This window comes from Rana temporaria, chromosome 3, assembly GCF_905171775.1.
Source record: "Rana temporaria chromosome 3, aRanTem1.1, whole genome shotgun sequence".
Lineage (NCBI taxonomy): Eukaryota > Metazoa > Chordata > Amphibia > Anura > Ranidae > Rana > Rana temporaria.
Genome location: NC_053491.1, coordinates 302,059,626 through 302,076,726, shown reverse-complemented (window position 1 = coordinate 302,076,726; position 17,101 = coordinate 302,059,626). Strand labels below are relative to the sequence as shown.

Below are 17,101 nucleotides of genomic sequence, written 5' to 3'. Positions count from 1 at the left end.
CACCTTTCATTCCTCTCAGGCCTGGTACACACGATAGGATTGATCCGCGGATACGGTCCGCCGAACCGTAACCGCGGATAAATCCTCTGAGGATTTTAATCCGATGGAGTGTACACACCATCGGATTGAAATCCGCGCCGAATTCCCATCGCGGTGACGTGTCGCGCCGTTGCCGCGATGATGACGCGGCGACGTGCGCGACGCTGTCATATAAGGATATCCACGCATGCGTCAAATCATTACGACGCATGCAAGGGATGGGTTCGGACGGATCGATCCGGTGAGTCTGTACAGACCACCGGATCGATCCGCTGGAGCCGATTCCAGCGGATAGATTTGTAAGCATGTCTACAAATTTTTATCTGCTGGAATTCGGACAGATCCGCGGATAAATATCCGCTGGAACGTACACACCAGGGGATCTATCCGCTGAAACCGATCCGCTGAGATTTTTCAGCGGATGGATCCTCTCGTGTGTACGGGGCCTAAGAGTAGAGGTGCAGCTATATTCTTACATTCTTCTCTCCCTTTTGATGTTCAACATGTTTACAGGGATAAGGAGAGTAGATTTGTTATTATTAAAGGTATCATTCACAATAGGGATTGTACAGTGGCAAGTGTTTACGCCCCTAATGACGCGGCGGCAACTTTTTTTTCTTCCTTTTTTGCAGTCCTGGAGAGATTTTTATCCCCTTACATGATTATTGGGGGGGACTTTAATTTGGTCTCTACTCCCTCCCTAGATAGGAGTCACGCCTCCCCTTTTTCAAAAGCCTTCCCAAAGTCCCTTTCCCGCAAATTGGTTGATTTACAGTTGATTGACTCATGGCGAGCCCTTAATGTTGGTGCGAAGGAATATACTTTTTTTTAACATCCCCACCATAGTTATGCTAGGCTTGATTATATTTTCACTACCCCAGTCATTCTTGCCAACTCCAGCTCGGCTAGCATACATAATTGTTTGTGGTCAGACCACCACATTACGTCCTTCTCTACAGAATTTATCAGGTTAGCCCCCTCTGTGTTCACGTGGCGGTTGAATGAGGCCCTTCTCTCAGACCCTTTGGTTGAATCGGAAATTTCTCAATCTATCAACTCTTATTTCTCTATTAATGATCTCCCTGAGACTCCCGTTTCTACTGTTTGGGTTGCCCATAAGGCAGTGCTGAGGGGTGTGTTTATTAAATTAGCCTCTGCTCGTAATGTCTCGAATAAACTCAAGATTGTTCAACTTTCCTCTGAACAAGATAATTTGTATAAAGACTCCACTTCCCTGCTTTTGGAGGCCACTAGAAATTTGATTGAGCAGAAGCGGTTGGAATTGGATGCTTTACTTACTGCTAAAACTGAAAAAGCTCTACGTTGGGCTAAGGCTAAATTTTTACTTCACAGTAATGCAGCATCCACTATGTTCGCGAGGAAGTTGAACCAGTCCTTCAGACCCCCACATAGTTATAAGTTAGCTTCCCCTTCCGGGGGTTTAGTCTCCCACCCTCAGGAGGTCATGAAGATTTTTCAGGATTACTATTCTAACTTGTTGGGCCCGCAACACTCTGCCCCTGCTGAAGCTTCCATGTCTTGGTTTAATGATCTTCCTCTATCTGCTCTTACCCCGTCCCAGTTGAAGAAACTCAATTGCTGTAACTGAAGTCCTTACAGTGATTAGCTCCCTTAAAAATACCTCCTCCCCTGGCCCGGATGGATTTTCTCCCCCTTATTATAAGACATTTTCAGCTCTTCTCTCCCCTAGATTAGCCCGGCTATTTAATTTGGTGTTGCAGGGAGGTTCCTTTCCCGATGAAATGCTCTTAGCAAACATGTCCTTGATTCCTTAGCCCAATAGAGACCATACTATGCCCCAAAACTATAGGCCCATTTCGGTCATGAATAATGATATAAAGATTTTTAGTAGGATTATGGCAGATAGGCTTGGTAGTATAATTTCTTTCCTAATTTCTCCCTATCAGGCAGGATTTATCCCCCACCATTTTATCACGGATAATATCCGTTTAGTGACGAATATCATCCAGGATGCTACTATTTCCTCTAGGAAACTATTTATGTTAAGCTTGGATATACATAAGGCCTTCGATTGTGTCTCATGGAATTTTGTGTCCCTTCTATTACAACGTTTTGGTTTTCAGGGAATTTTTCTTAGTGCCTTCCAAGCCCTCTACTTAAATCCCTGCACTCGGATAAAAATTCCAGGTTGTAATTCCGAATTCTTCCAGCTCGGCAGGGGAACCAGGCAGGGGTGTCCACTTTCCCCCTTAATTTTTGCCCTTGCAATTGAACCTTTAGCTTTAGCTATATTACGGCACCCACTTATATCTGGATATGTTATAGCTGGATCGGAATACAAACTCTGTATGTATGCGGATGATGTGCTGCTCTTTCTGACTGACCCTTTAGTCACATTGCCGAACCTTCTTGCCACTCTATCTACTTTTGCTGATGTCTCAGGCCTGTCCGTCAATATTTCCAAATCCCTAGCCCTCACAGTTGGTTTCTCCCCTGCTGAGCTGGAACCAGTTAAAAAAACATTTCCTTTCTCTTGAGCTCAATCTTCCCTCCCCTATCTTGGAATAAAGCTTTCTGGAGATTATAATGAGTTATTTCATCTTAATTTCCCCCCTCTAATTGCTAACTTAAAAAAACTATTGAAATCTTGGTCCCCTTATAGTATCTCCTTTTTGGGGAGAATTACAGTGATCAAAATGACCATTCTCCCCATGATACTATATTTTTTCCGTGCCCTTCCTCTTCTTGTCCCCAAGGCGTATCTCCTCAAGTTTCAGTCCAGCATTAACCGATTTATCTGGCGAGATAAACCTGCTAGGTTCTCTAGGGCCGTTTTGTATAGATCTTATAAGTTGGGTGGTCTGGGAGTTCCACAGATTTGGCTATATTACTTGGCTGGTAGGTTTTCTCAACAGGCGCAATGGACCATCAGGAATCCTAAGGTTCCATGGGTCAAGTTTGAATATGACTCTATTTTTCCTCTCTATTTGCCAGGCCTTTTGTGGTTCTCAGGGACACGTCCTCCGGAGTTGGCTGATCAGAACCTTCTGGTGGCTCAGGGTTTGAAGCTATGGAGACGTTATTGTTCTTCGTTGTCTCTGGCCTCTGTGGCTCCCCCGGGGACTTCATTTCTGGGTGACCCTAGACTGCCATCTGCATTTTCGGACCTTGATTCATTCGGATGGTGGATTTCCTCTGGTCTGACAACTTTGGAGGATTTTCAACATAATGATTAGTTTATCTCCTTTGCACAACTGCAATCACTTAAGGGTGCCCCAGTGGGTGAACTTTATAGATTTATGCAAATCCGTCATTTTTTTATGACTCATTATTCACAGTCCCCGTCCCCTTCATACTCTTCCTTTGAATCTTTGTGTAGATCTGGGCCTAGACAGAGGGGTATGATTTCTGTCTTATATAATGCCATGTCACGTAATCAGGTTCGGGACAAATTGAAATATATGGCCAAATGGGAATCGGAGTTGGGCCTGGAGTATGAGTTGGAGGACTGGGAGAAAAATTGTCAGAATCTCTGTCAGTGTACAGTTTCAGTATCTTTTAGAGAGACTGCGATCAAACTATTTACCCGTTGGTATTATACTCCCCAGCGCATACACCAGATCTTTCCCCGGTCCCCCCCCAAATTGTTTTCGGGGATGTCTGACATCGGGCACTTGTTTCCATATTTTTTGGAACTGTGAGAAGATCTCCTCGGTTTGGAAGAGTGCCTTTGATCTTGCGGACAAATTGGCGGGTTGTCATATGGATTTATCATATAGACATTGTCTGCTGTTTGAAAAGATCCCTGACACTCCTAGACCACTAAGGCGATTGATACATACACTCTGCACGGCGGTTCTTTGGGCTGTAGCTTTTAATTGGAAGTCCCCTGTGGTCTCCTTCTCTCAGGTTCTCTCTAGAATGGACCAGGTCATGCTGTCAGAACAAGCTCCTCCTCTATTCATAAACGGAAGCATCGTAAACACAGGTTACGATGCTCAGTTATGTGAATGGACAGAGTCAGTGATCACTGACTCTGTTCATTTGGAAAAGGTAGGAGCCGGGTTTAGCAAATTGAGGGGGGAGAGCGGCACGGAGGGGGGAGAGCAGCACGGAGGAGGGGAGAAGTCAGCACAGAGGAGGGAGAAGACAGCATGGAGGGGGGGATAGCAGCACGGAGGGGGGGAGAAGACAGCATGGAGGGGGGAGAAGACAGCACGGAGGGGGGGAGACAAGATGGAGCATGGAGGGGGAAGTAGACAGCACATAGGGGGAAGAAGACAGCACGGAGGGGGGAGAAGACAGCACGGAGGGGGGAGAAGACAGCACACAGCACGGAGGGGTGGAGAAGACAGCACAGGGTGGGAGAAGATGGCACAGAGAGGGGGGAGACAGCACGGAGGGGGAGGGAAGACAGCACAGAGGGGGAGGGAAGACAGCACAAAGGGGGGAAGACAGCACGGAGGGGGGAGAGACAGCACGGAGGGGGAGGACAGCATGGAGGGGGACAGTCAGCAGTGATCGATGCGGCTTTGGGGGGAGTTACAAGCACCGATCACCGCTGTGTAACTTTAACCAAAACAGCTGAAAAGGGCTTGCAACACCCCTGCCGCACCGATCACCCTGACTGCCCAGGTATCGGGTGAAGCATCGGAGCATTTCCCCCGAGTACAAGTACTCAGGGAAATGCTCGGTATCGTTACCGATACTAGTATCGGTATCGGGACATCCCTAGTTGAAGGCGAGCCAGTTTCGGCAGGGTACAGGGGTGTCCAAGTCCTGGCATAACATTTGCATCAGGCGCTCTTTTTACAACTGGCAATACAGCTGGTACAGGAGCAGTCTCTCTAGCATCCCCAGGTTAACTGCGGGACAGCTGCCCGTGGCGTGGCATCCCTGGAACGTCTCTTGGACTTGCGGGGTTTGGAAGCACGGGAGTTTCTGCCCCATTGTGAGTTGGGCAGCTCCGGCTCAAACCACTGGCCATCCCCCACATCAGAGGAAGAGTCAAGTTCAGAAGTGTTGTATTTTTCTGCGGGCAAACAAACATGTTCCGATATAGATACACTGACCTTATCCTTGGGTTTTGCCTCGACAGAGGCAGCTCTCTCCCTGGAGTCCTTGTCATGTCCACACATAGGTAGGCCTCGACCACAGCCATGGGAGACCTTGACGGGGCCCATTTTTCCAGAGGTGAGCCAAGCAGGGACCACCACCATGCACACGGTTTCGGTGGCAGCATCCACCTTCATGGCAGGCACATTTTCTTTATTCTCAGAGTCACTTACTTCCGGCGACACTATCGGGGTAGCAGCCAATGACATGGTGATCGCAGTGGTGGAAGAAACAGTGACGACATCGGGATCAACCTTAGTAGTAGTGGAAGCAGGTACATGCCATGGGACCTCTTCTTCCGCGGTCACCGTTCCGGCGACCCAATCCACCCGATACTCACGGGAGATTCTGTTGGTTGCTCCACATGGAACAAATATTCCTGGCACTTTTTGCACCGAGCAAAGGGCAGGATCCGGACAGCTAGCTCTGCACCCCACCTAGGGGTGTATGGTGAAAATAGTAGTAACGGAATTTCCACGACAGGTGTCTTTTTCTGTGCTCTTTATTACCCAGCCGGGTAAAAACAATAAAACTTGTAGTGAAGAGTAGAGAATTAGTAGAAGGTGAAACAGCAGATTCAGGCGTAGCAATAGGGAAACAGTCCTGCTTCCAACAACACTTTCTTCTTCGCCACTCTAGCCAGAGTGGGCTTAGTGTACCTGGACAGGCCTCTCTCACTGACCTGGCAGCCAGAGTATCACTCAGAACTTTAAGGGAAAAGTCTCTGCCACAGACCCTCCTTAGAATTGAGATAGCCAAAACAAAACTCCTTGATAGAATTCACACCTGGATCTCCTTCAGGTAGTTCGTTAGTAGTTAGGTTACCGACTGATAGGTGACCAATGTCCAGCCTTTCAGAATCTGGCTACCTTGATCCCCGGTGGGTGATCGAGACCCTATTGAATTGCCAGCCTCTCTTGGCTCTCCTCAGGCAGACTCCTCACCGAACAGCTTCCTCTCAAAGGAACAATGCTTGGGATCTTCTCAGGATTGGGGAACCAGTCGATCACTGGGGCCCAGCCATTGCTCAAATGTGGTCACCCTAAAGGTGGGTGCCACACTGGAAGAAGACCCAGATCAATGGCATCTGCCCCATAAATACCCTCCCCCAGCATGCACAGCGAGGAAAAACCCTCCTGATAGGCTGCTGGGGAAAAGCACCCAAACCTCGACTCCACTGCTGCCACCTGTCGTCCCCAGAAGTGACAGAATGAGCTCACAGTACAGCCAAACTGAGACAGAGACCCAAATTTGAACAAATTAGCCTGGTCAGAGCTACCTAACTCTCTGACCCCCTCCAAATTTAAACTAGCACCGGTTCTTAGAAGTAACCAGGCGCTACAAGTGTCCCAGATTTTTTTTTGATGCAATGTTGGCAACTATGCCTCTGCGCAAATACCATTTGACATAATAAAAAATTGCAACACCTGCCATTTTTTTCTCTATGACCTTTGATTATAAACTATATATGATGATCAGGGGTTCTAAGTAACTGTAAATAAGTAATACAGGTTTTTACATATAAACAAAATGTGCTATAGTTGGCAGAGGGCACCTTCTCTAGGCCTACTTTTTCTATGCATGACAGGGTTTCTGTATAAACGTGCCAGGTGACTTTATACTTCAGTTTCTTTTAGGCGTTTGTGGTAGATGGACTGTATTGCACTGGAATCACATTATTTTTTAACACATATGCATTTTGCATGCAGTTCCCAGATGACTATATGGAGCTCAAAAAATCACACCACACCACTCCAAACATGCACAGGACACGTATCGCATCACGTAATGCATAGCATTCTGACTGCATATATGTAAGCAGCATTTAAAGAAAATAATGTTATTTCACTAGAGACGTGCACCGAGACGTGCACCGATGTCTACAACGCATGCGCCATAGACAACATCGCAGGCACACTTTAGAAACGGTGATCGTGCCGTTTCTAAAGGTGGGACATGCCGTGACTGGCGGCTCCCACACGCTTTCCCCCGGAAGTGACTCTGGGATGACATGTCGCCCACCGGTGTTGTGTGTCAGGGCACCACAGCGGGGGCTTCGATTCTAGGTATTGCATATAGAGCTAGTATGCTATGCATACTGCTTATAGTGTACACAGATTTGCAAAACAATGGGATAAAGGAATATTCCTGAACTTTGTTTTATCTCATGGTTTATCTCATGGTTACTGTGAAATTATGTGAATACATCAATGCAGTGCATGTTATCTCAGCTTGCAGAACTTGGATTCATTATATAAGTTTACCAAAAATGTAATATTGCATAATATACAGCCTCATGCTGCATAACTAAGCTACTTTTCATGCTGAATAAATAAAATTCTTAATGTATCTTAAATATAAAAATATCTTTAGATAGATTTTTACTGCTAAATAATTTTATTACATTTTTTTTATTAAAACTCTAAAAAAAATCTGATTTAAATAAAAAAAAATCAGATTTATTTTTTTTATAAAAAAAAAAAAAAAAACACATTGATTTTTATCCACCCTGGCATTGGGTGTGTCTGCTTGACAAAAGACTTGTTTCTCCCTTATGGATCTATGGAGAACTCTGTGGACAGTCTTATACATTTTTGATAGTAAAACGTCACTACCCAACCTAGGGTACCCCGATAAGAACTTATATGCAAACCATCCCTCACTCTTTTACAGACGGGGGCAAACCCGACCTATGTGGCCGTATCCTGGCTTTAATAAAATATGGAGTCCTTTTTTTTTTTTCACAGAAATAACCAAGACTATTTTTCCTCATAACATAGTTTTGTCAGGTGGGCCCTATCAAACTACTTGTTTTGGTTACTGTTTAACTACTAGTAGGTTATTGTTTCGCTGTGTATGAGAACTTTATTTCAGGTGATGCCCTGACTTCATGTGATGTAGTTTAAAACTTGGCCCCTCTGAGAGTTTGGACTTGAGGTCGTCATCTTGGAGGCATATTTGTATGCCTGAAATAAATCATTGCAGGAACTAAGGGCCAGATTCACAAAGACCTACGACGGCGTATCTCCAGATACGCCGTCGTAAGTCCGAATGGCCGCTGTCGTATCTATGCGCCTGATTCATAGAATCAGTTACGCATAGATTTGGCCAAGATACGAGCGGCGTAAGTCTCCTACGCCGTCATATCTTGGGTGCATATTTACACTGGCCGCTAGGTGGCGCTTTCGTTGATTTCCGCGTCAAATATGCAAATGAGCTAGATACGCCGATTCACGAACGTACGTGCGCCATTCGCATTTAGTTACGCTGTTTACGTAAGACATACGCCGGCGTAAAGATAAAGCAGGTCTCTAGGTGGCGCAGCCCATGCAAAATATGGACGTCAGAACAAGCATATCTTTTACGTTGTTTGCGTAAGTCGTACGCGAATAGGGCTGTGCGTAAGTTACGTTCACGTCGTAGGCAGTGTTCGACGTATCTTAGGCATTCTATCTGACGTATGCGCACTGGGATACATCCACGGACGGCGCATGCGTTCAAAACGTCAAATGCGTGGGGTCATGCTTTATTTACATAAAACACGCCCACCTCTTTACAATTTGAATTAGGCGCGCTTACGCCCGCACATTTACGCTACACCGCTTAGGACGCAAGTGCTTTGTGAATACAGCACTTGCCTCTCTAAGTTGCGGCGGCGTAGCGTAAATACGATACGCTATGCCCGCCCAAACATACGCCACCCTACGTGAATCTAGGCCTATATGTCTCTCTTAAAGAGGTTGTAAAGGTTTGTTTTTTATTTTCTAAATAGGTTCCTTTAAGCTAGTGCATTGTTGGTTCACTTACCTTTTCCTTTGATTTCCCTTCTAGGGCCGCGTACACACGGTCGATCCATCCGATAAGAATGGTCCGACGGACCGTTTTCATCGGTTCACCGCTGAAGCAGACCGATGGTCTGATGTGCGTACACACCATCAGTTCAAAACCCGATCAGGTCAGAACGTGGTGACGTAAAACACACGACGTGCTGAAAACAACAAAGTTCAATGATTCCAAACATGCGTCGACTTGATTCTGAGCATGCGCGGGTTTTGAACCGATGCTTTTGTGTACTAACCATCGGTTTTGACCGATGGTCAGCCGTCCATCGGTTTGATTTTAAAGCAAGTTCTATAATTTTTGTCCGAAGGACAACAGACCGATGGGCCGTACACATGGTCGGTTTGGACCGATGAAACTGGACTTCAGGCCGTTTTCATCGGTTTGGACCGTGCGTGTGTACGCTGCCTAAGGCCCCGTACACACGAGAGGATCTATCCGCTGGAATTTATCCGCGGATCGGTTTCATCGGATAGATCCGCTGGTGTGTACGACCCAGCGGATATTTATCCGCGGATATTTTTCTGGGGCGATGGATTTCCAGCGGATAAAAATTTCTTAGCATGCTAAGAAATCTATCCGCTGGAATCCAGTCCAGCGGATTGATCCGGGGGTCTGTACAGACTCACCGGATCAATCCGTCCGATTCCCTCCCTCGCATGCGTCGTAATGATTCGACGTATGCGTGGAAGTCCTTATATTTCAGCGCCGCGCACGTCGCCACGTCATCATCGCGGCGACGGCGCGACACGTCACCGCGGAGGGAATTCCATGCGGAGTCCGTCCGGAGGACCGTTTCCGCGGATAAATCCTCTCGTGTGTATGGGACCTTAATGTTTTTTTTTCCTTTGTCTGAATTTCACACTTCTTCAGTAAGCTTGCCCCCATCGTCTGAGCTGTTCTGGCTGGGGGTTAGTCAGCGTGCTTGCCCCCTCCATTGGGACTACATCCCTGTGGGGAAATGCTGTGAACAGAATGCATTAGCTTAAAGAAACCTATTTAGAAAAAAAAAAAAACTTTTACAACCCCTTTAAGCCTAGATCTTTCTGGAAAAGACCCCTTTCTTAATTTTTTAACCTGTTTTAGAAAAGGAGTTATTTTCAGATGACCCCTACAACCTTGATGCCAATTGCTGGGTCTTTTGGGCATACATTGATGAAAGGGAACGCTGTTGGGCACTGCTGGTTGTGAGGGTAGGGAGGGGGGAAAAATGATGGGCACTCCTGGCTGTAAGTGGGGGACGGGACGGGACACTGCTTGGCACCCCTGCATGCAATGCAAGGGGGGGGGGGTTCTGAAGGGCACTCCTGGCAGTGGTCAGGTAGGTGAGTGTATGAATCAGGTAGGTCTGTGTAGTCTCCACCTCCACCATATACATGGGCAGGGCAAAGGGGGTGAAGTCACCACCCTAGTGTGAAAAGGGTCAAAGGCTTTCTCAGACTGGCAAAATACTTTAATTAAACTCATGGCATCTTATCTTCTGCAGATAAGACACCATCATTGATAACACCTTGCTTTCATACTATACCGCTGTCCATTTATTCGATGAGTTCTCTAACCCTGACCGTTACTGGAGCTTAAAGCGGAGGTCCGCCCACCCCATAAAAGTAATATATGGACACTTACCTGTGCAGGGAGCCCGTGATGTTGGCACTGCAGCCACCTTCAGATCGGTTGTTGGATGCAGCCGCCACCATTTGCCGGTAAGGGAATCCAGCAATGAAGCCTTTTCGGCTTCACAGCCGGTTCCCTACTGCGCATGCGTAAAGCGTGTTGCACTTTCTAATTGACCCGGCGACAGAGGAAGACCAAACTTCTGAGAGAAAATGACGTGGCCCTGTCTCCCGGAAGTGGGGAAGGTGCCAAATGTGGCACGGGAGTGGAAGAGAAAATGAACAACGGGAAGTTCCACTTTTTGGTGGAACTCCCCTTTAATTGGAGCTCAGCTGCAGGGAGGTTTTAGCTATTGCATTCCTTTTTTTATTATAACTCCACCCTGAGCAAGAACCTCCTAGCTATCTGAGAAGCCCACAAATGTGTAGTCAGAGAGATTTTAGGCTTCAGAATGTGGCCCAAATAACCATTCGCCTGACCAGGTTTTAAACCTGTAATTTGCAAATAGTCGTGATCTCTTCAGATTATTAACCTCTCAGGAGGCAACAGGTGGCTGGACCAAAGTTCCTGACGTAGGAAAGTATTCAGGAACTGAAACTAAGCAAGTATATAAAAAAAGTGTTAACTGGTTAAAAAAGTATTCAGATTGTGTAAGATTTGGGGGGCGAGCAGAGGAGAGGAAGTGCTTTTCATTGGTGAACATCCACTTAAAAGGGTACTCATAAGGAAGAGGCAAGGATTGCCTGATCCAGGCGACTTTTGTTCAACTCAGATGACGATCTTGTGTTGCTCGGTGCCTGCCTGCTTATCATGTTCAAGTAGCAATGATTATAAAACCTGTTGTATACATTCTCATCCTGCTGTTCCCTCTCTATTCACGTAAGATTGTGAGATTTACAGTCTTACAAATTTATTAAACACCCTGCCTGCATGACCAAATGCCTTGTAAAGCCTATGGCCCCATACAAACGAGAGGATTTATCCGCGAATACGGTCCAGCGGACCGTTTCCGCGGATAAATCCTCTCGAGGATTTCAGCGGATTTCTCTGCGATGGAGTGTACTCACCATCGCATTGAAATCCGCGCCGAAATCCTCTGGCGATGACGTGTCGCGCCGTCGCCGCGATTATGACGCGGCGACGTGCGCGACGCTGTCATATAAGGAATTCCACGCATGCGTCAAATCATTACGACGCATGCGGGGGATCCCTTCGGACGGATGGATCCGGTGAGTCTATACAGACCAGCGGATCCATCCGTTGGGATGGATTCCAGCAGATAGATTTGTTTAGCATGTCAGCGAATATTTGATCTGCTGGAATCCATCCCAGGGGATAAATATCCGCGGAAACAGATCCGCTGGAGTGTACACACCATAGGATCTATCCGCTGAAACCCATTCGCTGGGATTTTTCAGCGGATGGATTCTATCGTGTGTATGGGGCCTAAGGGTGGCTTTAATCTTGAGAATATAGTTTTGGGTTTGAGATATCAGTGTTCATACTGACTCCCAGTTATTTTAAACCACAGCAATCATAGACAACCAGATACATTTAGGCTCAATATTGAGTAGGCATAAGGTGTTTTTTAATGGCGTGTCTCATTGTTTAACTTTATGCTGTTGGAATAGTTTTAGCTCAATAAAAATTATGTGTTGCCTTTTTCTTTGCAGATGGAGGAAAAGCAGAGAAAATGTTCAGTAAGCAGCGATGACTCAGACACCACTGACAGTAAGACATATTATTTTTCTGGAGTTGTGCTGAACTAAAAACTGAATTTAAAGAAAGTATAAATCCACTTAGAATCCCTAACTCATTTAAAAGGGCACATTTAAATAAAAATATAATGGGCTAGATTCACAGAACAATTACGCTAGCGTATCTACAGATACGCAGCGTAAGTGAACAAATGCGCCGTCGTATCTATGTGCGTATTCTCTTAACCAGATACGCCTGAATTTGGCCTCCATCCGACCGACGTAAGTCTCCTACGCCGTCGGATCTTGGGCGCATATTTACGCTGGCCGCAAGGGGCGCTTCCATTGATTTATGCTCCGAATATGTAAATGACCTAGATACGCCTATTCACGAACGTACTTGCGCCCGTCGCTGTAATCTACGCCATTTACGTAAGGCGTACGTCCGTCGTAAAGTTATCCCTGCTATAGGTGGCGCTACCCATGCAAAGGTATGGATGTCTGAATGGCCGTCAAATTTTACGTTGTTTACGTAAGTCGTATGGGAATGGGGCTGTGCGTAGGCTACGTTCACGTCGAAAGCATTGAGCCGACGTAGCTTAGGGAGTATATGCAACGTGATTCTGAGCATGCGCCGTTCGTACGGCACTTCATTTACATGGGGTCACGATCCATTTCAATACAACACGCCCACTACCAGCCTACTTTGAATTAGGCAGGCTTACGCGGACCATATTATGCTACGCCGCGGCAACGTACGGGGTGAGTGCTTTGTGAATACTGCTCTGTGCGCGTCATTGGCGTAGCATATATTCGATACGCTACGCCGGATAAACTATGCGCCGAGCTACCTGAATCTAGCCCATAATCTTTATTAACCACTTAAGCCCCGGACCTTTAGGCAGCTAAATGCCCAGGCCAGGTTTTGCGATTCGGCACTGCGTCGCTTTAACAGACAATTGCACGGTCGTGCGACGTGGCTCCCAAACAAAATTGGGGTCCTTTTTTCCCCACAAATAGAGCTTTCCTTTGGTGGTATTTGATCACCTCTGCGGTTTATATTTTTTGCGCTATAAACAAAAATAGAGCGACAATTTTGAAAAAAAATCAATATTTTTTACTTTTTGCTATAATAAATATCCCCCAAAAACATATATAATTATTTTTTTCCTCAGTTTAGGCCGATACGTATTCTTCTACCTATTTTTGGTAAAAAAAATCGCAAGCGTTTATCGATTGGTTTGCGCAAAATTTATAGCGTTTACAAAATAGGGGATAGTTTTATTGCATTTTTATTAATTATTTTATTTTTTTCGTGACTGCAACATTATGGCGGACCCTTCGGACAATTTTGACACATTTTTGGGATCATTGTCATTTTCACAGCAAAAAATGCATTTAAATTGCATTGTTTATTGTGAAAATGACAGTTGCAGTTTGTGAGTTAACCACAGGTGGCGCTGTAGGAGTTAGTGTTCACCTAGTGTGTGTTTACAACTGTAGGGGGGTGTGGCTGTAGGACTGACGTCATCGATCGAGTCTCCCTATAAAAGGGATCACTCGATCGATGCAGCCGCCACAGTGAAGCACGGGGAAGCCGTGTTTACATACGGCTCTCCCCGTTCTTCAGCTCCGGGGAGCGATCGCGATGGAGTGGCTATAAACGAATAGCCGCGCCGTCGTCCCGGATCGCTCCCCGCGGGTATCCGACCGCCGCATGTAGCGGGGGGGTCCCGATCGGACCCCCGACCCGTGGAAAGGCGGGGACGTACATGTACGCCCATCTGCCTGTACGTGCCATTCTGTGGACGTACATATACATGCGGCGGTCGGCAAGTGGTTAAAGAAAAAAAAATAACATGTCATATAAAACATATTCAGTAAGGTTGAAATATAAGCTTCTTGAGTACATGTGCAATATATAATAGTACAAATGATAAAAAAAGGAAAATAAAAAATGTAAGGCATTATAACCATAGGACTCTACTCAAAGGAAGTGAGCAGCGGCCAGGAAGACATAACTACTGACTCGTTCATTGAGTGATCCCAACAAGGAAAACCACAATCCAAACCTAGTCTCACAAAAACATAGAAAAAGTAAACCCGGAAAAGTATCATGCCGCGTACACACCATCACTTTATGTGATGGGAAAAAAACGACATTTTCTGTGAAGTAAAAAACGACGTTTTTGAAACTTCAATTTTCAAAAACGACGTTGCCTACACACCATCGTTTTTTCACAATGCTCTAGCAAAGCGAGGTTACGTTCACCACTTTTTTCCATTGAAGCTCGCTTCATAACTAGCTTCTGGGCATGCGTGGGTTTAAAAACGTTGTTTTAAACGTCGTTTTTTGCTACACACGGTCAATTTTTGTGAAACAAAAAACTATGTTTTGAAAAACGACACATAAAATTGAAGCACGCGTCAATTTTTTTGTCGTTTTTTACAAGACATAAAACAACGTTTTCCCCCACACACGGTCATTTAAATTGACGTTTTTAAAAATGTCGTTTTTTTTTCATCACATAAAGTGATGGTGTGTACGCGGCATTTGTTTACAGTCTAGGTAGCCCAACTGGATCAAATACAGGGGTAGCGGGGCACAAAAAAACTCCATCTAAGCTCCCACAGCCCATCACCATTACAAGAGCCACTCCAGAGCATGTTGAAACACAGAGGGGGAGTATCAGCATCATCCTCATGAGAGGTGACCTCCCCCACGATAATGATTATGCATTACAAAATAAAATGTAAACCGAGTATCAGAAATAAGAGAACGTAGTTTACACCCTAAGACGGAAAAAAAAAAAAAAAAAAGGAACAGGTACTTTACCTTAACTTCTCACAAAATAAAAAATGTATAATCGCTCACACCAAGTCCGCCACTCATTTAAAGCAAAAATAATAGCAGACTTAAAAAGAGGAGGGAAGAGTGTTGGGGGATAAGAGATGGCCTTATCAGCAGTCACCAAAAGTAAGCATTGTCTCACTGCTGTTGAGGCTGAATACACAGTTGGAGGGATGGTTCCGCCAATTCTAGCAGTGCCAAGTCCAGACTGGATGATACTCATCGTAAATGTATTCTAGCCATAATGCCCAGATGTTGGTAAATCGTTCTTGGGTGCTGTAACGGAATGGCCTGTGACACCCAGAGACTTTTGAAGGATGTGGGGTACTCCTGTGCCAGCTTCACTAATGGGTCTAGGGTCATCCTATGTCCCTTAGGGGCATAGGATGACTGAGAACTGATTACTCGGATTACATGAGATGGGACATTAATGATAATTCATGTTTTGCAGGATATCTTGGAATATTACAGTTTGGTTAATTCTGTCCACAACAGGTCAATAAGAGAATGTCTCCTTCAATGCTTAACATAGACTGTTGAGATGCTAATTAAGTCCCCCTGGCTGTAGTTGGGGCTTGCTGTGATTGCATTCTGTGTCCATTGTGCTAATTACGTCTGCTTCGAAGGTCTTCCATTGGGTGATGCTAATGACACGGTTTGTGTGAAAAGTCTATTGATGATAAGATGTGGAATGTGACTTGTCAACTGTAGTAATTAACCCCTTTAAATGCGGAGCCAGGCTGTGTGGATAGTGATTAGTAATTAGCTCATCTGAATGTGTATTGAAGCCCCATTGTGTGATAGAGAGGACTATGTGCAGTTATTTGCACCACTAGTACTTTTTCTATTTCTTGTCTGAATATTTTAAACATATGTCAAAGTTTCTATATTTTTTCTATGTGTTTGTAATAAATCTTTTTTACTTAATCAATTGTGCTTGTATATTCCATTTGTTTGGGGTTTGACCAGGCTTAAATATATATTTGTTATATACATCCATTTTGCAACATTTAAAATTCCACACCCCATCCTGTTACAGGAATCTTCTCTAAACCATATTCTAAGTGGAATTATGTTGCAGATGGCCTTTCACCTTTAATCAGTGTGCGCTCTATAATCTAATCTATATCTATACTAAGGGTGGCTTTAAACACCCATCAAACTTTCAGATAGAGCTCACACATTTTTGAAAACTTTAGCCTTCTCAAACCCCATTCATTTGTTATTTCTTGAATGCAATACAAGATAATTTTCGACCAATACCAAGATTTTGGTCCAATATGTTAAGACATTTTTGATGTTAGTTGTTTCATCTTTATCGTATACCTTTTCTCTCATTTTTTGTTATAGTCACTAGGTATATTTGTCCATCTCACTGGATAGAAGCATTCGGGCTCTTGGTTACATGTTATAACCACTCTGACAGTATGGCAGGGGAGGGGTTTGTGGCGGACGTCAGAAAATCAAGGGTTAAGGATGAAGCGTCTGAAGATGATGCTAATCATTTTTTCTTGGGACTACAGAGATTAGTGGAGAAAAAAACTCGCCTCTTTTGGCATAGGGAGTTTTTTCAACAGTATATTGCAAATAAAATTATCCCATGGGGTCTTAGGGTACAGATCTTCCCCAATATTAATAAGGTAGAAAATAAAGTCAAAGAGGCCTGGGAGTCTAATTTACATAATTGCTCCATTAATATGATGCACATACTTTGTGAACAATATGGTCTTGACATGGTCAACATAGACAATGAGATCAAAGATTGGCAAGATCTGAATAAAAATATACGTACCTTTACAGGTTACGCTCTCTATGATGACCAACTCAAGACTCACTTAACCAAATATGCCACAAACTTAATTAAAATGAAAGAGAGCAAGTTTCAAAGGGACAAGAGTGCTTATGACAGTGCGCAGGCATATAGATGGCCTAGCAATTTCCAACGTAAAAGTAATATTTCTAA

At 44.9% G+C, this 17,101-nt stretch overlaps 1 protein-coding gene across 1 annotated transcript in view; it reads left to right on the top strand.

Annotated features, from left to right (window-relative positions):
- Positions 1-17,101, top strand: part of LOC120930266 (E3 ubiquitin-protein ligase Jade-2-like) — a 1,253,604-nt gene that overhangs the window by 217,297 nt on the left and 1,019,206 nt on the right. Inside the window, exon 2 of the mRNA XM_040341491.1 lies at positions 12,264-12,321. Coding sequence (XP_040197425.1) covers positions 12,264-12,321 — 58 coding nt within the window. The remainder of the gene's footprint in view (positions 1-12,263; positions 12,322-17,101) is intronic.